General features: G+C 39.8%; 4 protein-coding genes across 6 annotated transcripts; 3 read left to right on the forward strand and 1 right to left on the reverse strand.

The window, feature by feature from the left end:
* The first annotated feature begins 54 nt into the window (after positions 1-54).
* On the forward strand, positions 55-4670 carry zbtb3 (zinc finger and BTB domain containing 3). The gene is made up of 4 exons (XM_044363420.1): positions 55-145; positions 465-557; positions 1485-2314; positions 3507-4670. Exons 3-4 carry the CDS (start codon positions 1488-1490, stop codon positions 4582-4584), a joined length of 1905 nt encoding a protein of 634 aa, XP_044219355.1. The 5' UTR covers positions 55-145; positions 465-557; positions 1485-1487; the 3' UTR covers positions 4585-4670.
* Positions 4671-6582: 1912 nt separating this feature from the next.
* On the reverse strand, positions 6583-11033 carry rnaseh2c (ribonuclease H2, subunit C). Its single transcript, XM_044363428.1, has 5 exons — positions 10951-11033; positions 9713-9867; positions 8000-8112; positions 7681-7800; positions 6583-6754 (listed from the first exon to the last, which is right to left on the reverse strand). Exons 2-5 carry the CDS (start codon positions 9864-9866, stop codon positions 6731-6733), a joined length of 411 nt encoding a protein of 136 aa, XP_044219363.1. The 5' UTR covers position 9867; positions 10951-11033; the 3' UTR covers positions 6583-6730.
* A 1350-nt stretch (positions 11034-12383) lies between these two features.
* LOC122990041 (seipin-like) lies at positions 12384-17812 on the forward strand. Of its 3 annotated transcripts, none has more exons than XM_044363161.1 (10): positions 12384-12518; positions 13326-13589; positions 13675-13753; positions 13880-14023; positions 14155-14190; positions 14945-15079; positions 15275-15372; positions 16257-16386; positions 16584-16661; positions 16754-16873. In XM_044363161.1, the coding sequence occupies exons 2-10, from the start codon at positions 13339-13341 to the stop codon at positions 16784-16786; spliced, it is 984 nt and encodes a 327-aa protein (XP_044219096.1). In that variant the 5' UTR covers positions 12384-12518; positions 13326-13338; the 3' UTR covers positions 16787-16873. The 3 variants fall into 3 exon arrangements, with proteins under 3 accessions (XP_044219096.1, XP_044219095.1, XP_044219094.1); XM_044363159.1 differs by having other exon boundaries at positions 12386-12518; positions 16584-16665; positions 16754-17812; XM_044363160.1 differs by lacking the exon at positions 14155-14190 and having other exon boundaries at positions 12385-12518; positions 16584-16665; positions 16754-17812.
* A 74-nt stretch (positions 17813-17886) lies between these two features.
* LOC122991007 (inositol-trisphosphate 3-kinase B-like) lies at positions 17887-24806 on the forward strand. The gene is made up of 6 exons (XM_044364600.1): positions 17887-19239; positions 20727-21588; positions 22920-23124; positions 23238-23339; positions 24281-24352; positions 24555-24806. The coding sequence occupies exons 2-6, from the start codon at positions 21452-21454 to the stop codon at positions 24804-24806; spliced, it is 768 nt and encodes a 255-aa protein (XP_044220535.1). The 5' UTR covers positions 17887-19239; positions 20727-21451.
* Positions 24807-26438: the final 1632 nt, after the last annotated feature.

A 26438-nucleotide genomic window follows, 5' to 3' on the forward strand; every position in this document is an offset into this window, starting at 1 on the left:
CTCAACCAAATGTGTGTGAGCTCTCACTTCCTGGTGTGTTCTCGGTATCCGCCTGTAGGTGGCGCTGTGGCGGTTGAGCTAGGCACTACAGAAGAAGAGCAGCATTTTGTCCTGGAAGAAAACATGACACAGACAGCTGCTGCAGGTGAGAAAACATTCATCATATCCATAAACAAAAATACGAGGCACCCGTGATGAGAATCGGTGCTGTCTATCTGGACGATAACTTACAAGTCACCCTGACAAACTGGGTTTATATCTAGGAGCTCGCTGTCCAGGAATTTTTAACACAGAGGCTGAGCTAACTTGGCTAACTAATGTTAGCATAGTTGGGGCTGTATAGACAGCCAGCTGCTGCCAGTTTTTCCTCTTTGTATTACCTCGATAGCTGCTACACCGTGAGGTTAATGTCGTTGTCCGCGTTTGTCTCTCACTCGCGTGCTTTTGTTAATCGTAACGGACAGGTCACCATGGAAACGTAACGGTGGATAACGTAGAAGGATGACTGAAGACTCGCAGGTGTCAATCAGCAGTGACAGAAAGAGGCTGTACAGTCCGTGAGTATCCTCTTTTGTTAACACTTTGTTGCCGTGAAATGTTTATCTTACAACTTGTGTCTTAAATTCTTGCTCTCTTTAGTTGTAGAGGATGTTATCCCTATCAGGAAGTTACATTTTCTTACCCAAATATTGTGAGTTCAGCGTCGACATGCACTTCCAATAAAGGGCAGGTTCGCAGTTTTTTTTTTTGTCTGTCTTAAAACAACACTCAAGTGCCCGAATAAACATTGAAACTCGTTTTTCTTGCTGTAATAATTCCTCCTGTTCATACTGACCATTAGAAGATCCCTTCATAATGCACTTACAATGTAGGTGATAGGGGACAAAATCCACAGTCCTCCTTCTGTGCAAAAATGTATCTAAAAGTTTATCAGAAGCAAGAATATGAAGCTACAGTTGTGTTTACTCTGTCCGAGGAAACACAAAGAATGAGTTTGATGCTAAAAGACTGTAAATTTGGCAGATATCCACTTGATATGACTAATTCAGACTGCTGAAGCCTCATATAAGCTTCAGATCACTTTTAAATATATTTTTGCACAAAATGACTTTGTGGACACACTGTGGATTTTGGCCCCCATCACTTACATTGAAAGCTCATTTGAAGTGGATTTTTTAATGGCCAGTATGAGCAGGAGGAATGATTACAGTGAGAAGAACCTCTTTCAGTGTTCATATGTGCACCTGACTGCTGTTTTAAGACAGACTTGAAAAATTGTGAACCTAACCTTTTAAGGATATTTTCTAAGCCAGTTGCCTAGATATTACATTTGAGCAAGTAATTATTTTCCAAAGAAATCATAAGAGAACAGCCAAAAAGTATAACATCAAGGTGTATTATGCAACTGACTACAGACCTGCAGCATTTTCTCTTTATTTCATTGCCTTTGCTGTCCTCTCATTTTTATCTTCTCCTTTGCTCAGGTGATGGAGTTCCCACAGCATTCCCAGCAGCTGCTGTCAGCTCTGCGTTCCCAGCGCCAGCGGGGCTTCCTGTGTGACTGCACTGTCCTGGTGGGCTCATCCCGTTTCTTGGCTCACCGGGCTGTTTTGGCCTCCTGCTCGCCTTTCTTCCATATGTTCTACTCAGATTCTCCAGGCAGCAATGGTGCAAATGGCACCAGCAGCTCTGTCACACTCGACAGCGACATTGTCACGGCTGCTGCGTTCAGCTTGCTCTTGGACTTTGTGTATGAAGGCGTGCTGCAGCTGGAGGAGTCACCACCAGTGGAGGACATATTGGCAGCGGCAAGCTTCCTGCACATGAACGAGGTGGTGAGAGTGTGCAAGAGGCGACTTCAGAGACGAGGGCCTGTGGCCGAGGCAGACAGCACTCGCTCTGAAGAGGGCACTGGTGCAAGGAAGGCAGTAGAGATTGGGAGGGGAAGTGGTGGGGATGGTGGAGCTGAGCCTGTGATGGCAGCAGATCACTTGAATCCCGTCGCCATGGCAGCGCCTCTCTCATCAGTAACCGTGATGACAGAGAGGAGTCTGTTGGAGTCTGTGAAGTCTGAGCGCAGAAATGGCGGCGGTTCATCAGAGACACGAGTTCAGACCCCTCTGAGCCCTGACCTCGCTGATACCACCCAGCCAGGCATGGACGGCCCTCCTCTGCCCCCAGGTGGAGAGTTGTTGCAGGGCCACACCGCACACCAGTCTGCCCTGGCCTCTGGAGGTCACGCCAGGTTGGGGACTGGCAGTCAGGGTGAAGGGTCAGCACTCTGCAGCCCCTGTAGCACCACTGAGACGTACAGGTACTGGTCTGTCGTGAGTTTCTAGACTGTTTTAAGTTGATGAAAATAAAAACAGAAACACTACAAAAACAGCACTCTAAACATTAAAGTGGTGGACTGTAGTTTTAATACTTGTTGGCAGCCTGAAATCTTAATCCAGGTCCTAACAACAACAATAACAACAACAATAGAACATAAATAGTTTCCTTTGAGCTTGAAGTAGAACTGAAGTCAGAAGAACAATAATAATCTGAATCAGGAACATATTTCACTAAGCACATGAAAGACAAGTTTTAGTACAATTAAATGAAAAATTTGAAAACAAAAAAAGATCAATTCAATGACTGAAGATAAGAGTTAGGAAATATACACATACAAACAACAAACCAATAAAAAAACATGAATTTCCAATGGAAGTAAGGTTTTAATAAATGTACATAATGTGAGAGAAGTGCATTGCAATCATTGGTTCTAGTAAAATATATGGTGGAAAAATATAGTACATAAAGCATATTGTGTATTACTGTATTTACATACAGTACACTGGACATAATGTGCAAAGTTCATGCAGGGAAAAGAGGAGATGTGGTGTAATAGATGACATATTGTCAGTCTGTGTAGTAGGGAAATAACACTTTATCTGTAGAGTTTAGAGCTGCTACAATTAGTCAATTAACGGATTAGCTGATCAGAAAAATGAATCAGCAGCTGTTTTGATAATCGATTAATTGTTTTAGTCATTTTTTAAGGAAAAATGCCAAACATTTCCTGATTGCAGCTTCTCAAATGTATAAGTACTATAATGATTTTTAAAAAATTGCTGACAAACACTGTCGTCTGAATTTCACATTTTTATGATTTTTGTGTGTTTGTTTGAACCTTTAGCATTTATTTTGAAAAGTTTTGAAAACAATGGGGGTGTTTTGAATACACTCCCGTTTTCACAGGTAATTTGTTAGTCTGTACCTCTCACCGCAGGAAATAATGGATTACTCCTGGAAAGCTATTGATGTAGCACTTTTCTCCTTATGAAAATAACACAGAGATTATTCGACCAATGAGAATTTAGTCGGACGAGAGCATATCGACCAACTAATCGACCAGTCGACCAGCAGACTACAGCCCTAGTTTCTATATGTGCTGATGGAATTTTTCTTGATTTGACGTTACTAAAAGACTGTTAATGTCCTCCCTCTTTTCTATCTTTTACCAGTCACAGCAGTAACCAGCTGCCCTCCTCTTCCTCCCTGGTCCCAGTGAGCCAGGCTGGTAGTCGGTCAGCGGTCGCCCTTCTCCAATCAGAATCCAGCCTTTGCCCCAGCCCCCATCAGGACACATCCCGACTTCCCAGTAACAACGACTCTGTTGGAAAACCCTCAGAGACTGACCGCAGGGGTACATCAAGTGAAGAACAACAGATGGTTATGTTGATCCACGCATCAGCGCTATCCTCACACTTGCAAACCAACCCGACACAATTGCCACCGCAGCGCTCACACCCCCAGATCCAAATCCAGAACGCTGTATCACTCCAACGCCGAAGCCCAAACCTTCACTCTGCTTCCCAGACACTCACAAGGCCTGGAAGGGAGACGGGAGCTTCACCCACGCTTAGGGATGGAAGATCTCACCCTCTTATGGGCAGAGTGAGGACGGAGGAGTATGAGGGAGAGAATGTGAAAGTCAAAGTGGAGGCCATTGTTATATCTGATGAAGAGCTAGAGGAGGAAAAAGATGGAGGCAGAGAGAGCGACCCGGTGATGGAAGTGGACAATGACTTTGACGATGACATGCAGGAAGAGGAGCTGAGCAGCCCTCAGCATCTCTCCTCCCGCACCCAGGCCCTCTTACAAATGTCCGCCCATTCCAATGACTACTCCTTCCCTCTCTCGCCTTCCTCCTCCTCCTCCGGTGCCGGCCCTTCCTCCCAGGACACTTCCTCCTTCTCTGCCTCCCTCATTCCTCCATCCACAGCCCAGCAGCATTCGGACGCTCCTGCCTACTTTCAGGAATTCCAGGACACCATGGGGAACTTTGTAGAGGATGTCCCAACATGCGGCGTCTGTGGAAAGACTTTCTCATGCACGTACACGCTAAGACGGCACGCCATCGTGCACACAAGAGAGCGCCCCTACGAGTGCCGCTACTGCTACCGGAGCTACACACAGTCAGGCGACCTGTATCGACACATTCGTAAAGCTCACGACCACACCCTGCCGGCCAAACGCAGCAAGGCAGATGTGGAGCACACCCTGCCACTACAACCACCACCACCACCACCTCTTAGCTAACAAACAAACAGACACACTATTGAATTTCTATACTTAAACACACACACCAAAACTTTAACCTAATATCACAATAACTCTAATTCTAACTTCCAATCCAAAATCAAGGTCCTTTTTTAAGAAGCAGGAACCAACAAAACGTCATCACTTTGAAAAATTACCAGGGTATCAGAAAGTCTTTAAAGTATGAATTCAATTTCAGAAATATCAGGCTTTAATTTATGCCCTAATTTCAACATTGACGTTTTATCAGATTTTATTTAATTATATTCAGTCTCTATCCAAAGTCCCTCCAATGCTTATCTCAATACTTACATACAGTACTTACTTCATACTTACATACAACACTTACCTGATGGGATAAGGTATCAATCAGCTTTAAAAAATAAAGCATAAAATGCAATGAAATGACTAAGATTACTGAATGGGAGCTCATCTCATTAAGTGGCTTGTCTATTGCCTTCTATTTAAAAATATACATCTGCTTGTCAGCTCACACCATCCTGCTCTATTTGTCCAAATATTGTATTAATATTTTTATATTTGCAAACACAACACAGACACCTTGGCATCTTATTCTATCAAGGACATTTGAGCTCCATAAGTACAGAAATACAAGAACTCACACACACAGAATGAACACCAGCGGTGTGGCATCGGTATCAGCCCTCATTTATCAGACTTTGTTAATGTTTGACTGTTTCCTCTGGTTTGTCTACATAGAAACCCTCAAACTGGTCTAATATTTGTGCTATTGTGCTACTCTTTGTAAATTTAAAGAGGCATTTTTTTAAAATATCTTTATTATTCGTACATTTATACATTTAAAAACTCACATATTTCATGACTGTGAGAAGTGATCATCTAGGAGAAGATGTATGAAAATGTCTGAGTTGTATGAGACTCTACAAACAGTTTTCTGTATTTACTTTTAACACAAAGGGAAAATTTTATCAGTTACACCAATTTTATTGTTTGACTGTCTTTTCAGTGTGTGCCAGCAAAGTTTGACTGATTCCAACTGACGTAGCATTGTACTGTTTAATGTTTTATTTAAAGGAAGAAAACACCTGCATAAAATTACAGGTGGTGAATTAGGTCATTTTCCCACACTTTGTTGAACTAGTGCCATTTTCTAGGGTTCTACCCTTTTTACCATCAGTTTTATATCAGTCTTATAAGGCCATTTCATCAAGATTAAACATATATCTTTGATGAAGTAGCAAATTAATTGTGCCAAACAGCCTTCACTTTGCCTCAACTCCTTCAACAGGGCAGTAAAATTTGATTAGGAAGATTTCTTACTGACACAAAAATATAAAAGTGGCAGCAATAGTATGAATCTAAATCCTAAAAAAAAGGTGCTTCCTCTTTTATCTTACACAACCTCTTACAAAAGTGGTTGCTATCCCACAATCCTTTGCTTCGGCAATGACAGTTTATACATTTCCAGTGGCTGTCAAGGATTATATTCAGTCGCCTTACTTCACATATTTCATTGAACTTCCTTTACATTTTCAATTAAGTGGTTTGAGAGAAAAATTAATGAATATTTTAACTACTTAAATTGCAGCCTGCATTTCATGGTAGGACATCAGAGGAAGTAAAGGAGAAAAACAAGAGGAATCCACCCTTTATGATTAATTTTTCCCATTGATCATGTGACTTTTTCTGCAGCATGACAGGATATCTGAGCACATTTTGACACACACAGTAATTCTACCTTCTCTTCAAATGTTTAATTTCAAGCTTTAATTGTGCCTATATGACTGTTTGACACTTTGGAGTTAGTTGTTACTTTCTGTATGATGAAAAATCAGTAGTATTGGTGTTACCATACAAACCCCAGAGTTTTATACTGGGTATTCATACTGGACAGCTGATCATTTAATGGATGTCATGGCAGCCAGTGTGCAAAATCTAAATGTTACCCTGTGAATAAACATTGTTTAGTAGAAACGATGTGTTAATGTTGTAATGTTTCAGTGAAGGACACAATGCTCAGATTCAACATAATTGTTTTTTATTTCACTAGAAAAGAATATATACAAAAATATAAACACTACATCTATCGGTTTTTTGTTGTGTACATTTTACTCCTGAAGCACTGAGGCGAAGCCAGTCTGCCTCCTCTTAGTCGTCTTTTTCTTCAGTCTTCTACTGGCCCGTGAATCTGTGAAGAGACCAAATATCAGCATCCAGCTCTGATTGTACCTGCCTCTGTGTCCTTGTATTTCCGTCCAAATGATATTCAAATGAAACATTGTTGTCAATGTAGCTGTTTTTGTCAGTTTTGACAGTATTTGTTTAACTGAAGAGAAACAATAAAAAAGGACAGTGCCACAACAGCAAATTCCACTTTTCATTGAATCATTTTCATTTTCGGATAACTAAAAAGACACAAACTGTCAGTAAGTTGTTAGAATTGTTGTTGTTGTTGTTGATTAATTTTTAGAGCATGAAAGAAATAAATTATGCTGCTAGTTGTTTGGTGTATAAAATGTCAGAAAATGGTGAAAAATGTCGATCACTGTTTCCTAAAGCCCAAGATACAACCTAAAATGTCTTGTTTCGTCCCTGACCAACAGTCCAAAACTAAAAGATATTCAATTTAGTGTCACATAAGACTAAAGAAACCAGAAAATATTCATATTTAAGAAGACGGAACCAGATAATTTTAGTATTTCCTATTAAACAATGACTCAAAATGAATAGTTGCTGACTATTTTTCTGTTGATTTAATAATTGATTCATCGTTGCAGCTCTAAAGTACAGTAATAAAGAACTGCTGCTTTGAGTCTTCATATAATATAAATGAACTTACCTTAAATTACAGTCTACATATTCTAAGATCAAGTCTTTATCTTTGATCTTAGATAATGCCATATAATTACATTATATAACTAAAGGTGCTTCAAGGTTTTTTCCCTGTGATACTGGCTTGCCTGATAATTAGACCAACACAAAGATACACTTATGATTTATCTTATGCAAAGGAATTATATATAAAAAAAATAAGTATTAAGTGACACAGGTTAGCCTCGTCTTTGAATAAACCTTTTTTTTTTTTTTTTTTAAGTCAGCTGTAGAAGCGCTCACCGCCTCAGCCAGCTCAGGCCAGTCCATCGCCATGACAACTGTATCGTCTGAATTGGGAGCCGTTTCCAGGTTCCAGTAGGTCACCTTGTCAAACACAGAGGACACCCTCACTGTCCTGTCCTGGACACACACACACACACACACACACACACACACACACAAATTAATTTGGCATAAAAACTCTCCCACACAACTAGTGTCCCGCTGCAAGATTTTATGCCTCATTTGGCTACAGGCTTGACTCATATTTGACTAAACAAGCCTTCTGGTCAGCTTGGATAGCTTCTGTGATGTGACAGATGACGTTGGTGGTGTTTACCTCCTGGTCAGAGCCGGTCTTGTTGATCTCCTTGAGCACCAGGCCGGCGTAGCCCTGTGGACAGCTGAGCTCCTGCCCCTTCAGCCCACGCCCCCTGAATGACACCGTTTTCTCTGTAATGGGAATCATACACAAATACATGTGTTATTAGTGGCAGAATGTATCTTTTTTTACCCAGTACAATACTCAAGACAACAGCCTGGTTCAAATTATAAATTATTTTCTGGATTACACGTTTAAAATTGAAAACTGCTACCTACATTTTTTGTAAAGATAAAACATAACATATTATTTCTCTCATCGTGATGGTCGTGATGGAAGAAATACCACTGTGACCTGGTTTCTGACGCTAAAAATCTGATGAAATCTTGATAACGTTCAGTTCAAACAGCTGGGCAGAGTTGAAATAGGCCTGTATGAGCTGCAAAGTTTGGGATTCTTGCCTGGTTTGGGTAGAACATTGATCAGTGCCTGCTCCATTGACTCTGGGAGTCTACCTGTTTCTATGATTACACATTGTGAGTGTAGGTTCTATCAGCTTGGGACTAAATGCCTTGAACATTCAACAGGGAATCCATCATGGCCTGGTGATTTTCCACCAAGTAAGGTTAAGGCTTTCATCACCTCCTCTTTTGTAATACTGCCCTCTAGTGTCTCCTTATTATTACCTGGTAATGCAGGAAGCTCAAGCTTGTCCAAAAAATGCTTTATGCTGACAGGGTTACATCCTTGTGATGTGTATAAGGATTGATAGTAGCTCAAAAAAGCCTCATTAATCTCACTAGAGTTACTGGTAAATGTGTCACCCTTTTTGATTGTGTATGTTACCATATTTGTCTCCTTCTCAATCTGCCAGGCTAAAAGTTTACCTGCCTTGTCTCTTTGTTCGTAATATCTATGTTTCATTCTTTTTATTGAGTTTTCTGTCTTGTGTGTATTAAGCATGTTATATTCTAGCTGTTATGATTTGAGTTGTTGGAGAATTATACTGTCACGTGAATGTCTGTGTTGTTTTTCTAATTCCTTAATCTCATATTTCAAAGATTGGATTTTATCTCTATACTCTTTGCATTTACATGAGGTGTAGGCTATTATTTGACCTCTGAGACAAGCTTTCATGGCGTCCCATGAAATGTTAGGATTTGCTGTATTTTGATTTATACAAAAAAGGAGTCCATTTTCCTGCTAATTATATCCACTGAATCATAAAGTAAGTGAGATGCAAATCTCCATCTATTACATCTGGTGACTTACGTGGATGCAGGTATTGTGACTAATAAAGTAGAATGGTCTGATAAGGTCCTTGCCAAATATTCACAAGAGGTAACTTGACGTATGGCTGGACACCACTCTCCATTCATCTTGGATACAAATGTAACATGATAACGCGGCGCGAAACCACTATCGGAGGTTGGTCATGTTGACATCCTTATCCTTGCTAGCCTGTGCTATTTAAACAAGACAGTCAGCTTTTATGAACAATGTGTAATCTAAAAGATTAGTTATTTACATTTGTAAGAAAATCATCTCATATGGTGATCACTTCTGCACTACCAACTGATCATTTTTTAGTTTCTTCAAAGTGGTACGATGACAATTAACTACAGTGTAGTCCTCTATAATAGAAAAACTTCCATCACTCCAGTGCTGCATAAACAATCTGACTCTCTCTTTTTGAAACAATACACCTGACAGAAACATTACTGAGTGTACCATATTTGCGGTCTTTGGTGGTAGCAGTGAGGTATTGTGAGACTTGGGCTGGTCCATTGTGTTCAATCTCACAGGGCATTAGGTGGACTGGTGCTCGAAGTGCCTGACCCACCGATGACACATTAACACGAGTCACACTGCTGTTACAGGTCATCCTGCAGCCAGAAGACAGGAGAGGACAAAACGACAAATTACACTCTGGTACTGTTTTCACACTAGAACTGCAACGATTAGTCTATTAATCAATCAACAGAAAATTCATCGTCAGCTATTTTGAAAAACGACCAAATTGTTTTGAGTCATTTTTTAAAGAAAGAAACGTCCAAATGCTCTGATTCCAGCTTCTCAAATATGAATATTTTCTGGTTTCTTTAGTCCTCTGTGCCGGTAAACTGAATATCTCTGGGTTGTGAACTGTTGATCGAGACAAAAGAAGACATTTGAGGGCGTCATCTTGGGCTTTGGGAAACAGGCATCAACATTTTTCACCATTTTCTGACAATTCCGACAACTAATTGATCAATCAAGAAAATGATTGATAGATTAATCGATAATGAAATGATCATTATTTGCAGCCCTAGTTGTGTCAGGCGTATCCACTGGCTCCTGAAGTGAGCACAGTCAGATTCAGATTATTATTATTATTGATTAATCAACTAATCATTTGCTTTATAAAGCATAAAAAACTGTGAAAACTGCCCATCACAATTTAGTAGAAGCCAAAGGTGAGGAAATCAAATGTCTTGTTTTGTCTGATCAAAGATATTCAGTTTACTTTAATGTAAGATGAGGAAAAGTCATTCTCAAATTTGAGAACCTGAAACCATCAAATATTTTGCTTAAAAAGTGAAAAAAACAACCTACACAATGATTATCAAAACAGTATTCTGTCAATCGACTAAATGATTAAGCAACTAATCATTGCAGCTCTAGTCCACAGCAATGTATGATAAATAAAAAATAATCTGTGCTCATTTAATCATAATTTGAATGATTAATATTTGTTGTTATTATTACACTCTGTTCAGAGTTACAGTTACAGCATATATAGTAAATAATGTTAACTGATATCTTCCCTGCCAAGTTAATGACTGTCGGGGAAACGTTTAAAAGCTCTGGCATCCAAGGTGTTGACAGAGAATTTACAATAAAATAAACTAAAACAAACATCATTCCTCCCGTACTACAGAGGTAGGAATAATAACCGTTTCGCTCGCTTATATTAAACAGTAGTTTACCTCGCAGACGTTTTCCAAAGCTTCTGTGAAAATGAAGTAAATATAACTCCTTCCGGTTAACGCCAGTCGCGGCGTGTGATTGGTCGAATGAGTCTTCTTCTACGCTTGAAGACATTTTGGCGGGTTTTTTCTGTCCTGTGGGGAGATTCTGTCGGTGAGAGAGAGAATTTCCTCGATGTTTATGTCAAATTTCTACATCTCCTCAGTTTAGGATGGGATTTGAAACTCATGTATTTTGTTTCATACACATGAATTTCTCTTTTCAGTTCATTTGTTTTCTTTTATATCTAAATAAATATATATATCTAAATATTTTCTTTATTCTTTGTTTTTGTCAATCCTGCACTCAGAGGCATTATTGATTTTTGAGGATTTGTATCAGTACTGTGGTCTGTTTTATTCACTTCTTTGTGATTGAAGTAATATCTAATTTTGGATTTCTTGGAAAAATTATTGTGTCCTGTGTCCATGATATCTTGTTTTTGTGATTTAAAAAAAAAAATATCTACCAAAATGTATTAAACACTTGGTAACAAAAAGTTCTGCACTGATTCTCTAAACATAACATTTTAGGGTCCAGGATTTCAGTTTAATTTTAAGAGATCTTAAGGTAACGTGGCAATGAGTCTTTTTAATGCTTTTGCAGTTTAGAATAGAAAATCTAAACACAATCCATAATCACAGCTCACAGCCATAAACATCCAGATGTCATCCAGATGTTTTTAATGTGATAACACCTTTTAAAATTGCTAATTTCACTTTGAACATTGTAAGTTAATGACATAACCTGGTAAACTGCTACCTGGGTATTTATTGTACAGTAGATACTCTTTCTATTAACATACCTTCTCACAAACACTTTCTTGATGTGTCAAGAAGCTTGATACGCTCATTCATATAAGTCAATTTTACATGCAGAAACATTCTCCAAGTGTTTTGCAGTCAGTAACACTCATGAAATGTAAGATTAATGTTAAAGATAGTTTCCACACATCAGTTATGAACATTTTTGGCACTTGGGAGCGCTGTTGGATATTACTACACTGGATAATAGGACAAAAACCAGAAACAACAACAGAAAATAAACAAGAGGTCAACAGCTGAGGTTCATAAATATTGGCAACTTATAATTTCAACACTATAGCCAGTGTGGGTAGAAGAAAACAGTAACTCCTGTTGTGTGTTTGTAGTGTTCTACATATAGCTTATTTAAATCGACTTTATAAGTGTCACCAAAATATTCTTATGGGACATAATTTGTGGAATAAGCTGCCGTCCAAATCCTCTTAAATATCACAAAGTGCTGAAGCCTTGTTGTCAGTGTCTTGTTCTACGCTAAGAACTCTGCTCCAGTTGGCAGCAGCTGCAGCTCTCGTCATGTGGGATGGACTACACCCTGTCCAATGACAGCTTTTTAGGAGCCAGGGATAAGTTATTGGGGGGGGGGGGGTTCAGTTCATAACATTTCATCAAGGCAGTGTCTAGCCGTGGACCAAAAGACTTCAGGGAAAGCAGAAGTGGAACAGATGATTTCCTAAGAGCTCATAGTTGGCCAACAGAAACCAGCGGTGAGTTTTTATAGCTACAGATGACTGTTACAGGCATGCTGCTGTTGGACACCATATGTTTTTTTTAAAAAGAGATATTTTTAATGCGTCGTTGGACAAAATATATTTATAGTTACAAATGCTTTATCCTTTTTGGCCAGCATAACTTGAACTGAAAATCTCAGCAAGTCCCCTTCCTTCTGTTTTATTCTATTTTATCACTCAAATGTGATTAAAACTTACGTCACATGAAATGAGGAGGTAAACATCCTAATTTTCCAGATATTTGGAGTTTATTGTGGAGAACTGATAAATACCTTTAGTCCACTTTCATTTTTTACACAATGCATAATAAGTCAAAACAAGCTGTTACACATTTCTTGGTCACTTCTCGGCTTCTTGATAAAACAGTCAGAATAGCAGCTGACTGATGACGCAGTTTGGAGTCATCAGATGTGAAAGACTTTTGCCTGTGACTGAGATTGGACTCGGTGGTTTCACAGCTATCGGTGCTCTCAGTGATGGCTTGTGTCTTTGGCCTCATGGGATCATAGCATCATCAACCACACTGCATTTTTATGACTTTACACAATGCTAAATGTGTCTTTTTTTACATGAAAATGTGGATCAGATAACTTTTTGGAAAACGTTTCAATCTCCACCACTGTGAGCCAAACGGAGTCAGTATGTTTCTGTTAATTACTTCTTTTAGCTTGTGTTTATAATGTGGGTCATTTATCTTTCTAAGTTGTTTTTATGTTTTCTCCTTTTCCTGATTTGTTTTTTAGATAGTTTCATTAACTTAATTGGTCGTCGCTTTATTTGAAGATCTTTAGATTCAATGGATCGAACAAGCCATCTGCACCCAGAAGATGGTGAAGAACTGACAGTCCTCATTGGTCGGGCGCTGCTGAGGCTCCAGGATGCTGTCGCCATGGTGATGTCACGTGCCCGTCAGAGAGCTGTACAGGGTTTTGTTGTGTTCTCTGTTGTGCTGCTGCTCCTCTGGGTTGCCGCCTTTTTATATGGGAGCTTCTACTACTCTTACATGCCCAAGGCAGCTTATTCCACTTCTGTGCACTATTACTACAGGTGTGTATGTGACGTATTGCATCAGGAAAACACACACTGTAGTCACTATGGGTTTGATTGCTCTCATTCATGTTTTTGTCTGTAGGACAGACTGTGAATCTCAAGGCTCCTTTAGGTGCTCTTATCCTGTGGCCAACATCTCTCTGATGAGAAACAAGAAACATGTATGTCTATGTGTGTGCATCTATCTATGTATCTACTGTGTGTACAGTATCTCTCTGTGTGTTAAACATGCATCCATTCACAGAAATTATCCCAGGAGTGTAACTTTTCAAAAATTTTATATTCAGGTGTTGACATTCGGCCAGGCCTATCGGATCTCTCTGCAGCTGGAGATGCCTGATTCTCCGGCCAATCATGATCTAGGGATGTTCATGATTAAGACAACCTGTTTCTCTCAGGATGGGGGGCAAGTTGCCTCCTCTGCTCGCTCTGTGAGTTGCTCTGTGAGATTAGCTCAGCTCCTTTAGGCAGCCATATGTGTATATATACAATCAAACTGTGCTTGATTACTAGTTCCTGCAAACTCCAGTGATTCACTGTTGCGTTGCTGTGTGTTTCTCAGGCAAGACAACTGCTGTCCGCCTCCAGCTCTCGCTTTGTGAGTACAGCGCTGACGCACAATAACCTTTTAATCACACAACCTGGTCAGAGCCAGATTAAGACTGCTTATGCTTCGCTATAGAGCTAAAGTGCAACAGGAGGTGATCTCAGTGCTCAGCTTAAGTGAGGAAAGACATGGTATGACATCAGTGACTTTAATTACTCTATTAAACACTGAGTGACCGGAAAAATTTATGAAGTCTGAGATTATATCAGAGAAGTGTTCACTGCATTATATTGTCTGGTGTTTCTAATATTATTCTACTTCATATTTGTTAAATAGATGGACAGAAACTTTTCAGTAACATAATGCTGCCTGATATATAAAACATCCAAAAAATGCTGTAAATCAGTAAAACTGATTCAATACAGATACAACTTCAGTTTCAGTCTAGATTTTAAAAAAGTATCTTGCAGGGCTGTTGTGTTGCATTGCATTACATTGTGCAGAAGTTTCTAATTTTTTATTCACTCAGTATTGATCATTGAGGGGATGAACTGACTAAATTAGAGTAAAAATCTTAATCAAAGTCCACTGAGATCAGCTCTTGTTGATTTAACACAGAGCACAGAGTTGCATCTTTGAGTAAATGAGAAGGTGAAACTTTTACATCCATCACAGCACTACTTACAAATATTCATTGTGACATCACTGAATCTTTTGAATCCTCATCTGTGTTTAAAGTATCAGCTACGGTATGTATGAGAAAATAAAAGTTTTGATGTAACTAAGGTGTAACTGTTGTGGTCAGAGTATGCTGCGATACCGTTCAGACCTGCTGAGGACCATTGGAACGCTACTCTTCCTCCCGGCATTCTTGACCGGAGCCACTGAGCAGAAACAAACACTGGAGGTGGAGCTCTTCTCAGACTACACAGACGATCCTGTGAGTCATGACTGCTGTGTGCTGTGTGAGTGAGTGTGTGAGCATACTTGAGGCCAGAAGTGCAAGCAGAAAGAGGCAGGTTTTACAACTATCATGAGCTGAACGTTGTGAAAGTGAAACGTGAAAGTATGTGAGTTTGTGGTGATGTGTGTGTCTATGTTAAAACCTACCTAACATGTTTTTCCTCATGAACAGTATGCCCCTTCAACCACAGCCGTCATTGAGATCCTGTCTAACAAGGTGCAGATCTACTCATCTCAGTTCTACGTTCACGCTCATTTCACTGGTATAAGGTGAGAGTCGCCTACGTGCTGCAGAAAAACCTGCACCAAAGTATGAAATATCAAACTGATCTATACACCATGCTGTAACATAAAACAGATTAAATCACATTACATATCTCAGAGAAAAAAGGAAAAATCTATATTTGAATGAGGCTGCAACAGATAGTTTGTCTGATTTCTGTGGAAAGCTGTCTAAATTCCTACAGTATGATCATGTGTAGATATTTGTTGTTGTATTGTATTTATTGGGACCATGTACAGTGCTACCATTTGATGTACTGTACCAGAGTTAGCTTAGAGCTAATTTTCATCTGCAGTCTCTTAGGCAGGTCACAATTAAAACATATAACAGCACAATAACCAACAGTACAAAGCAAAAAACACACAGGACACATATTACAAAATACAAAGGTTCAAAAAATAGAACACCACATACACCCACAATGTAAACTAGAAATTAATAATGTAAGCTTGTCAAATTATGATGAGAAGACCATGAGATGAAATTTAGAGTCAGTGGTTACAGAGCTGAGTAGCTGCTACTATCAAGAAAATGTGTTACAAATCTCCTTAAACATCCAATTTTGGTGACAGTCCTTCAGAAAGAGCAATAACTTCATCAACTCAGAGGAGGAAGAGACACATTTCTCCACCAGCAGTAGCCTTAATAGCTCACAATGCAGTATATGCAGCTAAAAGACAATTATTGTTACTTTTTCTTCGCTGGAAAAACTCTCTTGGTTAATTTATGTCTCCTCCCACACTTATAATTCACATACAGCAGTTCAGATACACATTGTGTGTTGCTAAAAGTAATTCTCCTATAAAAATCCATTAACAGATCATCATAACAACTACTGTTTTCTTTGTTTTTCTCTGTGTCCCTTCATCAGATACTTTCTGTTCTACTACCCTGTCCTATCAGCCCTGGTGGGCGTGTCAAGTAACTTCATCTTCCTCAGTGTCCTCTTCATCCTCAGCTACTTGAGGCTTCTGTTGAAAGTGGAGTGGAGGCCAGAGCAGGTGAGAGGACATAAGTTAACGTTGGACAGATTCTAGGTTGTACCCACTGCATGCAGCATCCTGTTTCTAACCGCTTGGCTGCACAGTTACTTAATGAGATTGTGTTTAAGTGAGTGTGGATTATTACCCGGTCCCTCCTAGGTGTTACAGCTCAGACTAAACAAGCTCTGACTGCTTGTTTTCTTCGTTGTTTACAGCTCAGAACAGATGGACTGCCATCGGAGAGGGAGAAAAACACAGACAACAGCCGGGGAGAGAACGAAGAAGATGCTGCTGCAAGTACAAAGACACACAGACACACAGTTTTTCAGTGTTATTCAAGTTATTTGCAATATGTGTCTGACTGCAGAAATAAATTCTCTGGCAGGTACTGCCGAGCTGCTGGGTCCCCTCCAGATAACCCCCACAAAAAGGAGCCAGGAGAGACGCCACATTCGCTTTGGTGACAGCACAGAGCAGCAGAACAGACACACACTCGGTCAGAGTGGAATAAATGAGTCAGAGGCAGCCTGAGGCCATTAATAAAGAGGAGGGAGAATGTGTTGAGAGCGATCTTGATAGTGAGATGTAAGGATGAAGATAAGAGAATGACTCAGAAAGTACCTGCCGACAAATATGCCGGGTGATGGCTTGTCTGTCCTGTTTGAGCTGTAAAGCTTTACCAGTCCCACTCCTACATCTGTGTCCCAGTGTTTCAGCTTTAATGGTAACCCTGTGATTTATGAGACTGACATATGAACCCTCATCACTCCAAAGAAATCTCACATTCACGTAGCCTTTTTTATGACTATGTACTGTACAGTCTTGATCTGGGGCTCATTTCACAAAAGCGATTTGCAAGCATTTCACACATTTCACAAAGGATTGTCACCTAATTATAGATACATGTGTGAGCTCTAAAGTCCTTTAGTATGATGTTCCTTTTGATTGGTTAAACATGTCAAAATTAACGCAAGAGGAAATGATGAAACTGCACGTTTTGTGTTGCACAATTGGTGAAACGGACGCCTGATGTTCACCTATGACAAATACATGCACAAATACACTCTAAAAATGCCACTGACTGTCAGGGAGTTCCTGATTTCTTTCACTTAACAAAACAACTGTCCAAAAGCTACGTACAGTTAGAAAGAACACGTTAAGTTTACTTCATATTTTACAGCTTGTAAAAACTTAACTTTTAAAAATTAAATTAATAAAAATTAAGTAAATACAATTAGATTTAAGTGAATTTAACAATAACCTAAACATAACTTGAAACAGTTTCCTTGTAAAGTTAGAGGAACATGTCATATTTTACAGGCAGATGTAACCCTGTGGTGTTGTTTCCATTGCATTTTGCACCTATCATGCTAACTGAAATGTTGTCAATCCTTTCATTACTTGAGAAAAATGTAACATCATGATTAAATCATGTGAGACAAAACTGTGTCTTTTTTTTATTGTACAAAAACATCTGGCCTTTGATTGTCACATAATCAGGAGAGATGCCTTCAAACTGTTAACCCAGAGAGTGCACATTTATCACTGGTGGGAGGATATCTGACTCCTGCTTCCATCCAGACATCTGACACAGGCGGCTTCATTCCTGGATGTCCTCTTGGCCTGTGGCACTGTTGGCGACATTCCAGCGGCCGGCCCTGGTTGAAGCTTTGGAAACTGAACAACGTCACTGCATGCAAAATACGGCACCAGCAGGGATAATGCAGGAACAGACAGGCATGCAGCTTACTGTCACAGAGCTTTCTACGACATCTCAGGTAAGGTAAGGTAGGTTAAGACATGTTTTTTTTTGGTTTTTTTGCATTACATCTAAATGTGCGTCAATTTACGAAAACCGAGTAACATTTCTCGAGGTTTGTTAGACTTGTAAATGCATTTCCTCAAACATAATCCAAACTTTGCATCTCTTGTAAACATTTCCCTGTTTTGTACAAGCACATGCTGGGTCCAGAGTGAAGAAACATGAAGTAGATTCACCGTCTGTTCTCCCCACTGGACACAAACATGGACACTATGGATGATCACTGCATGGAGGATGTGAAGAAAGAAAGAGAGGTGGATAATGACTTTTCTGCCAGACTATCAGATGAGACGCACCAGCATCTGTCGATCAGTGAAGGGCCTTCCAGCAGTTGCAAGAGGGTCAGAGTGAAATCCAGACCCAAGCTCCTGTCAACAAAAAGTTTCCCCCCTTACAGTCAGTGTATAGGTGGACTCGGAGAGGACAGAGACTGGGACAATGAGCTCGATTCAGAGTCACACATTGATCACCAGCCCTATCTCAGACATGAAGAGGCTCAAGGCACAGAAAGACGAGAAGACATAGAGCTAGTTCCGACTTATGCAAGTGATGAACTGAGGGCAAAATGGAGGATGAGGAGGAAGGAGAGGCTGGGGGGCAGCTATGACATTGATGCAGAAGGATGGGCGAGAGGAAGATGGAGCGGGAAAAGAAGAGTGGAGGAGACTGCAATAGAGAGGGAGCGTGATGACCAGGAGAGGGAAGGCGAAGGGAAACACTGGAGACGTAGAAACCCAAACGCTGAGACAGAGAGAAATGAAGAAGAGGATAAAGAGAGGAACAGCTCTGTTGTTTCCGAAATAGAGGGAGTGAGCGAATGGAGTGGAGAGACCCTAGGAGAGCATAGTGAGGAGCTTATGGAGCTGCCAGAATTGAGAGAGGGCTCCACATCACATCAGCGGTCCACACCACATCCGATCCTCTCCAAGCTTTTGCAATCTTCCTCCTCCACCTCCTCCTGTGCCTCCATCAACTTCTCCTCGGCAGAGAGCGATGACGTCTTCACCGAAGGAGAGGATGCTGGCTCCAAGAGGAAGGCATTCAGGAAGGTGAGATAAACAGTGAATGCATAGATGGAAGCAGCTATACATCACAGTTAATTATGTTTTTTCAGCTCTCAATCTATGCAACAGGTTTTACACTTGTGCATTTTGGCTGTTACAGGCTACAAAACTATTTTTCTCAACTGGTCTTTGCGCCTGTGGTCCTGTTGATTTGCATGGGTTTGAAAGAGGACTTTGACATGGTCAGATTTGAATGGCGTTTGCATGCCTGGCCGCTGCAGATATGAGAGTAGAGGGGAGCTGACCGGGGAGTAGAAGTTCATTTTGTCAGTGCAGTTTGTGTTGTGTATTGTCATGAGCAGCAAACTGTATATGTTGTCAAATCAAATGTGATGAATTTAACATCTTGGTGCCCAAAACAGTAACATTTAGAATTTGAACGATTTAGTCTTAAATATCATATCAGAAACAAATTTTTTGAATGCTTATATTGCTCATATTCTGATTCATCACAGTATCCCCTCATAATTAGTTTTTATATCAAACTTCTGAACCAATAATCAATTTTTCATTCATAAACACCTCATCAGTCATTAATAAATGGGTGATGTTTTTACTGCTCTGTGTAAAAAGTGTAAAAATGGGTCCAATTTGACCTGAACAGTATGAAAATGTTTGATTCCACTTTTTGTAGAGGCCTCTCTACTGATCTACTGTACTTTAGCTCCCTTTGCTTTTTTGTTTTTTTGTCACTGGCTTTGCCTTTATCTGGTAGCAGCTGTTTTGTGTATATACAAAACAGATCATAACTGTTGAAGTATGCTCTGTTTGTAAACAACAAATGTACCAACACAAGGAAGACCTAAGAGGTGTTTATTCTGTATAATCTTCCTTAAAAATGTCTCAGATATCATTTTCAATTAGGAAAGACTGAAAATTATAATAATGGGAACATGTTTGAGATATGATATGGGAACCTTTTGTTGTCATCCATATGTCTGAGCCCTACTGTAGGCTGAATTCAAAGGAATAAATGCGTATGTTCATTTACATCTATGGGTATAGTATCAGAAAAGCACAATGGCTCACTGTCACCTCACAGTAACAAAGTCCTGGATTCAAACCTGCTGTCCGTCTGGACATTTTCATTTGCATGCAGCTTTAGGTGAATCGGAAGCTCTGAACTGTCTGCAGGTACATATGTCTATATGTTTTATAGCTGTTGACCTGTCCAGGGTGTGCTGATCATGCCTCTATAGACCCTGTGGCTCTCTACAGGCTAAATGGATGGATTGGTGTAATGGTGGCTCTTGTAGCTGCATATATGAACTCATAATTCAGAATCTGTTTTTAGGATCTGCCTGAAGAACCACAACAATGCAAAAGGTTATTGGAGCTCAGCCCCGCCTCAAGACATTTCCTCACACAGACCTTTGTTCTCAGTGCTTGTTTTGCATGAAGTAGAGATTCAACTGTGTGTAAAATTCATCTGTCCAACAATATCGTCCTCTGCTCTTCTTTTGTGTCCTCAGTGTCGTTCCTGGAAAACCTACCTGACCATGATGCACTGGTCGCTGCGGCGACAGAGTTCCTGGGTCCAGCTGGCCGGACACCAAGGCACACAAACACGCACGCACACACACACACACACACACACACACACAAACACACACACACACACACACAAGACACTATGAAACTTTCAGTGAAAACCATGCACACACTTTGCACAAACATGGTAGGATATTACATTCACTACTACTGCGTGTGTCTCAACACTTCTGCTAACTATATATAGCTCACATTGCCCCATACATTAGTGCCGCTGTGAAAGTCAGCTTTTCAGGAATCTTATCTTGTGTATTTTTATTTATACAATGTGTTTTAGAATAGATTATATCAGATTAAGGATCTTTATGTAAGGGATTGTTATCTCATACGTAGACTACAGTAGACCTAAGTAATGAATCATAAACTATGCAGCTTCAGTGAAGATCGAATCCAGTGTTAGTAATGATGATTTTGTTCAGGCAGTCATAAAAATACATCACCACTCCATACAGTTTATTTTAGTGATTAGGAGTTTAACTGTGACACTTCTCAAACTGGTGGAGTGATCCTGACATCAGATAATATCCACAGTCTGCCTTCTTGCTTTACTGAACTAAGTCTGTCATCAGGTAACTTGCAGCTGAGCGAGGGAGGGGAAGTGCTGAAACTGTACAGTGAAGTGGAGGCCAAGTGTCTGGACTCCCTGATGAGAGACCCGCTGAGACCTTTTGTACCGCAGTACCACGGTTTAATCACCAGGGGGGAACACTCCTACATCCGCCTGGAAGACCTGCTGAGTGGCCTCAGGAGACCTGTTATCATGGACTGCAAGATGGGAGTCAGGTAGGTTTGAGAACAGTGTTTTATCCAGAGAAAATGTTTATGGCGTCACAGAATTACATAAAAATACATTAATTTACAACAATCACATCCAACACAACAAAACAGGATCTGAGAAATATGAGTGAGATTAAACTTAAATTTAAAACAAATAAATCATACATCATGAAACATTTTTTTAATGTAATGCTTGAATGCCTGATATGAAGGCACGTTTCCAGATAAGGTTTAAATTCTTCCTAGCCCAGGGTGCATAATATGTAAATGCAGTGTTCTGAGCAGACTCTAGGGATACTGAAGATTATCCATCTAGATGATCGGAGTATGAAAATGGTCTCTGTATTTTTAGTGAGCAATTAACATGTATAAATCACAGTGATGAGTCACCATAATCTAAGACAGTTCAAAATGTGGACCGAACACTTCTTAAAACGGAAATAAAAAACTTTGAGTTTCAGTCTCTTTACAAGGTTATTAATGTGAGTGTGGAAAGAGGTTTGTGTATGTAGGTTGTGCATGTGTTCTTACTATACTGCTGTAACTATATTGTGGTGTTAATGACTTAATTAATGCGAACACAAGAACGTTTTTCTGCCCTCTTTTATTTTATGTATATTTAGATTATTTACAAGCTTTCCGATCCATCTCTTAGTTTCAGTAATTTAGACATTGGACACTACATTTCCTCATTTATGTTCCACTTTGTCTCACTCTGTTTCACCTTACTGTACAGGCATTTTTTGGCTTACAAGTCCTAAATAGTTGACCAAATTGTCTCACCTCACATTCCATTTAGTAGCTGTTCTGGAGCTTTCGATCTTGTCACATGATCATCATCAGCAGATGGAAAGTCTCCAGTTGTCGTGGGAGTGTAGATGTCCAAATGTCCAGTTTTCGGAGCACTTAAGGCAACGTCTCATCTGTGTTGGTTTAAAAGCTGAGTTTCAAAGTTCATTCTTGACCTTTGACCTTGGAAACAGCAGTTGACAAAACAATCTCACCTCAATGTCCATTTAGTAGCTGCTCTGGATTCTTAAATAATTGCCTTAGATTATTTGTTTGTGACTTGGACAGTCTAGAAATCTAACTTTGTTGTGTGGCATTGATTATATCTGATGCCTGTTTCAACCACAATGCTAAATTGGGGACGTGTTTCCCAAATTATTATGTGTAAATGTGTATTCATAGAGCCTGACTCTAGTGTGGCTGTTCAAAACTAAAACATAGTGTTCAAATTACCCCTGATCGATCTAGAAATACTAACAATGTTAGTAGTTAGTCCCTGTATCAGTATGTTTTTCTATACAAAGTTCCTAATGAGAGTTTCTTCTCAGAACCTACCAAGAGGAGGAACTGACAAAAGCACGGACCAAAGCCACCCTGCGGAGTGACATGTACCAGAAGATGATTAAAGTAGACCCATCAGCTCCGTCAGCAGAGGAACACGCACAGAAAGGAGTGACCAAGTGGCGTTACCTTCAGTGGAGGGATACGACCAGTTCAACGTCCACGCTGGGCTTCCGGATTGAGGGCATCATGGTAAAATCTCTGCATAACTCATATTACCCTAAAATACCAATTTGAATAGTTTAATTGTTAAATGTTGAATTGCTGAGTGTCTGTGTGGTTGTATTTCTCTCTCTGTGAGTCAGATGGAGGACGGCAGTGTCCAACGAGACTTCAGGAAAATTCTGTCCTTAGCTCAGCTCACGGAGGCCCTGCTCTACTTCACCAAGAGTCAGCTGGACATCCTGGTCAGTTCTGTCTGTCCTAGAAACATTAGTTACACTGCACTTATTTTACAAAAGGTGTAAAAAATTATACAATGGTGAACAAAGACCATTAACTAAATAATCTAAAACCAGTTACTGTGTGTAACTGACAGTGCGAGAAGGGTGTTTTTGAAAAGGAGACGATTGTTCTCATGTTGTTGCTGCTGCCGTTTATCCATCTCATTATATAAAAACAGTATCTAATTAAAACAGATGGAACAGAATCTAAAAATCCTCAAAAACTGACATAAAATAAAAATCTGATTTTTGTTCAGATTCAGTGTCTCCAGTTGCTCTCTTGTGGGTAAAGTGCTATGATTTATCTGCATAATAATGATAATACATTCATACATAAAAAATTTGACCATTAAGAATAAGTAAAAATATATATTCTAAGTGAAAAGAGCTGTTAGGGTTTAAAAATATTGTACAAGATATTGAGCAGAAACGTTCACAGTAAAAACAGTATAAGGGCTGCAACAAACAATTAATCTGTTGATTATTTTCTTGATTAATAGATTGGTTGATTAGTGAATGGCTATAGAAGTGGTGAAAAATGATGATCACCATTTCACAAAGCTTAAGATGCAACCTCAAATGTCCTCTTTTGTCCTCACCAACAGCCCTCAACCCAAAGATACTCACTTAACCGTCCTTAAGGAAACCAGAAAATATTCACATTTAAGAAGCTGGAACCAGAGAGTTTCAGTGTTTTTACTTTTCGATCGACTAATTGATTAAACGTCTAATCGTTGCCGCTCTAAACAGTATAAACATATGTATGTGCATGCAAGAACAGAAATTTACCACAATGACAACTAAAGTGAACCCAAACATATATGAAAATAATATATGTCATATAAATTTATGTTAGAATATAATGTTAAATTAGCCTGTGTAACACTTGTATCTCCATCTCTCAGAAAGCGTACCACTCCAGACTCCTGGCCTTGAATCACGCACTGAAGAATTCACCATTTTTCAGAACCCATGAGGTTGGTTTACATACACGGACAATTTTGCTTTAAAATGATATTAAATGAAAGTGAAAATGGTGTCATTAAAGTAAAGTAATATGGTATAAATAAAGATCTGTTAGCTGTTTGTTTATTAACACCAATTTATATTCAAATCTCTGGACTCAAATCTATATTCTTGTAATGAATCTACATCAATATTTATGTTTGACCTGATCAGGTGATTGGCAGCTCGCTTCTCTTTGTCCACGACCACAGCAGCAAGGCCAATGTGTGGATGATAGACTTTGGAAAGACAAACCCTATGCCTGACACAAGCGAGCTCCGACACAATGTCCCGTGGGCCGAGGGGAACAGAGAGGACGGCTACCTCATCGGTCTGACCTCCCTCATCACCTCTCTGGGCCAGGCCATCAGTGTGGCCTCCTGGCAGCAGGAGAACAGCTCTGAAGAAGAAACGAGTGTTAATTGAAGCAGACTGGAGGGTTAAACAACACTCAAATAACGGATCAGGTGGACATAATGGCTGCTGTTATGCTTTAAACGGTTGCCTCATTACATTGGAGAAGACAAGAGAGGAAGAGTTGATGACAAAGGGTTTAAGTCTTGTCTTTATGGGTGGAGGAAGTTGATATGGTTGTTGTGCATTTGTACATCCGGCATGTACATACTCTAACAGAGACAGCGTTTTTGTCAATAGCGGACTCAGGCTGTCTCAGGGGCACCTGATACATTGAATGGGTCCCCATCAGCAGAGAACAATGATGCGTGTTTGGTAAAAATGCTACATTGTCAATTAAGATGAACATTTTATAGGGTGACTCAGAATGTAAGGAAAACACCTCTGTATTAAAAAGGATCTACTTTTTAAACTGTTATTTTGCAAACATCTCTGTCATGAAATACAGGGGATGGGATTTAAATGTTTATTTCTCAAACGCATCTGTAGTAAAAACATGGAACTATTAACATTTTGAGAATTAGCCTTCTCAGGAAAGTCTTCTTCTAGTCTTCTCAGGGAAGCGAAAAGCAAAACATTTTCTTTTGGCCATGAGTTTGTAAATGTTCATGAACTCATTATGGTCGATTCGGACGTCCCTCTTGATGGACAACAGCAGAAGATCTGAGAGTGTCTGTTTCTAAGCTGAGTCTTGATCACTTTCAGTTTGGTGAATGATCGCTTGACTGATGCAGTTGTCACTGGCAATGTAACATATTTTGAGGAGTTTTGTCCGTTAGCAGGGTAACTGCTAAAGTAAAGGTTCCCTTCCAGATTTCATAAAAGAATACATTTGTAAAACATTTAACCTGCCTAGGCTCAGGTTACAGGCTACAGCTTAGACTGCACTGACCCAAATAATCTAAACTAGTGAGTAACACTGCACCAAAATCAACTTATTGAAAAAATGTCAGCTACAACAACTACATGTTTTTAAGGGTGCTTTATTTTCCTTATGCTCAGCCTACATAAAGGATACATTAATTTATACCATAACGGCCAGTTTACTCCATCGTAAGGACATCTTATAAGGCAAAGTATCTCATGTTCTTCACTGGAAGGGTACTTCACCGTGTTTTTCTCCCGTACAGTGGGATTGAACTATGGGGCACTTTTTTAATTGAAAGGGCACCCAATTCTGCACTTCAGTATGTTAGACTTAAGGGAAGCCAAAATGTCACTTTTTCCTCTTTTTTTTCACTAGAAGGGCACCAATACAGAACCTCCAGCTCACCCCATTATAATGGCAACTCATAGGGCACTGTATAACATCTTGTGGGGGTACTGTATAGGGCACTGTCACATTTTCTTCCACTGAAATGGCACCCAAGAAGGCACGTCATTTCAGATTGTCACATATAGAGGCCCTCTATAGGGCACTTCATCCTGATTTACCATAACTAAGACAGTCATTACAGAACTTTGGTATGCTTTCTCCTGTGTGCGGGCACCTTACAGGGCATTTTATCATGTTTGCTCTCCTCTAGGGGCAACCCCCTCCTGGCGTCCGCCAGTGGTTTCAATTAGATAGACTCTTAATATTTAAGAGAATTTTTCTCCTTTTTGTAATATCCATTGAAAACCGGAGGTGTACAGTCGTCCTCA

The sequence above is a fragment of the Thunnus albacares genome, chromosome 10 (assembly GCF_914725855.1).
Source record: "Thunnus albacares chromosome 10, fThuAlb1.1, whole genome shotgun sequence".
NCBI lineage: Eukaryota > Metazoa > Chordata > Actinopteri > Scombriformes > Scombridae > Thunnus > Thunnus albacares.

What these genes read in the sequence shown, in the direction of transcription:
- zbtb3 (XM_044363420.1), top strand. Translation starts at nt 1,488, where the DNA reads ATGGAGTTCCCACAGCATTCCCAGCAGCTGCTGTCAGCTCTGCGTTCC. An exon ending in AGCACCACTGAGACGTACAG is followed by an intron (nt 2,315 to 3,506) that starts GTACTGGTCTGT and finishes ATCTTTTACCAG; the next exon opens with TCACAGCAGTAACCAGCTGC.
- rnaseh2c (XM_044363428.1), bottom strand. Translation starts at nt 9,866, where the DNA reads ATGACCTGTAACAGCAGTGTGACTCGTGTTAATGTGTCATCGGTGGGT. An exon ending in CACCAAAGACCGCAAATATG is followed by an intron (nt 8,113 to 9,712) that starts GTACACTCAGTA and finishes TTCCCATTACAG; the next exon opens with AGAAAACGGTGTCATTCAGG. An exon ending in AGACCGGCTCTGACCAGGAG is followed by an intron (nt 7,801 to 7,999) that starts GTAAACACCACC and finishes GTGTGTGTCCAG; the next exon opens with GACAGGACAGTGAGGGTGTC.
- LOC122990041 (XM_044363159.1), top strand. Translation starts at nt 13,339, where the DNA reads ATGGATCGAACAAGCCATCTGCACCCAGAAGATGGTGAAGAACTGACA. An exon ending in TCTGTGCACTATTACTACAG is followed by an intron (nt 13,590 to 13,674) that starts GTGTGTATGTGA and finishes TTTTGTCTGTAG; the next exon opens with GACAGACTGTGAATCTCAAG. An exon ending in TGGAGTGGAGGCCAGAGCAG is followed by an intron (nt 16,387 to 16,583) that starts GTGAGAGGACAT and finishes CGTTGTTTACAG; the next exon opens with CTCAGAACAGATGGACTGCC.
- LOC122991007 (XM_044364600.1), top strand. Translation starts at nt 21,452, where the DNA reads ATGAGAGACCCGCTGAGACCTTTTGTACCGCAGTACCACGGTTTAATC. An exon ending in GACTGCAAGATGGGAGTCAG is followed by an intron (nt 21,589 to 22,919) that starts GTAGGTTTGAGA and finishes GTTTCTTCTCAG; the next exon opens with AACCTACCAAGAGGAGGAAC. An exon ending in AGAGTCAGCTGGACATCCTG is followed by an intron (nt 23,340 to 24,280) that starts GTCAGTTCTGTC and finishes TCCATCTCTCAG; the next exon opens with AAAGCGTACCACTCCAGACT.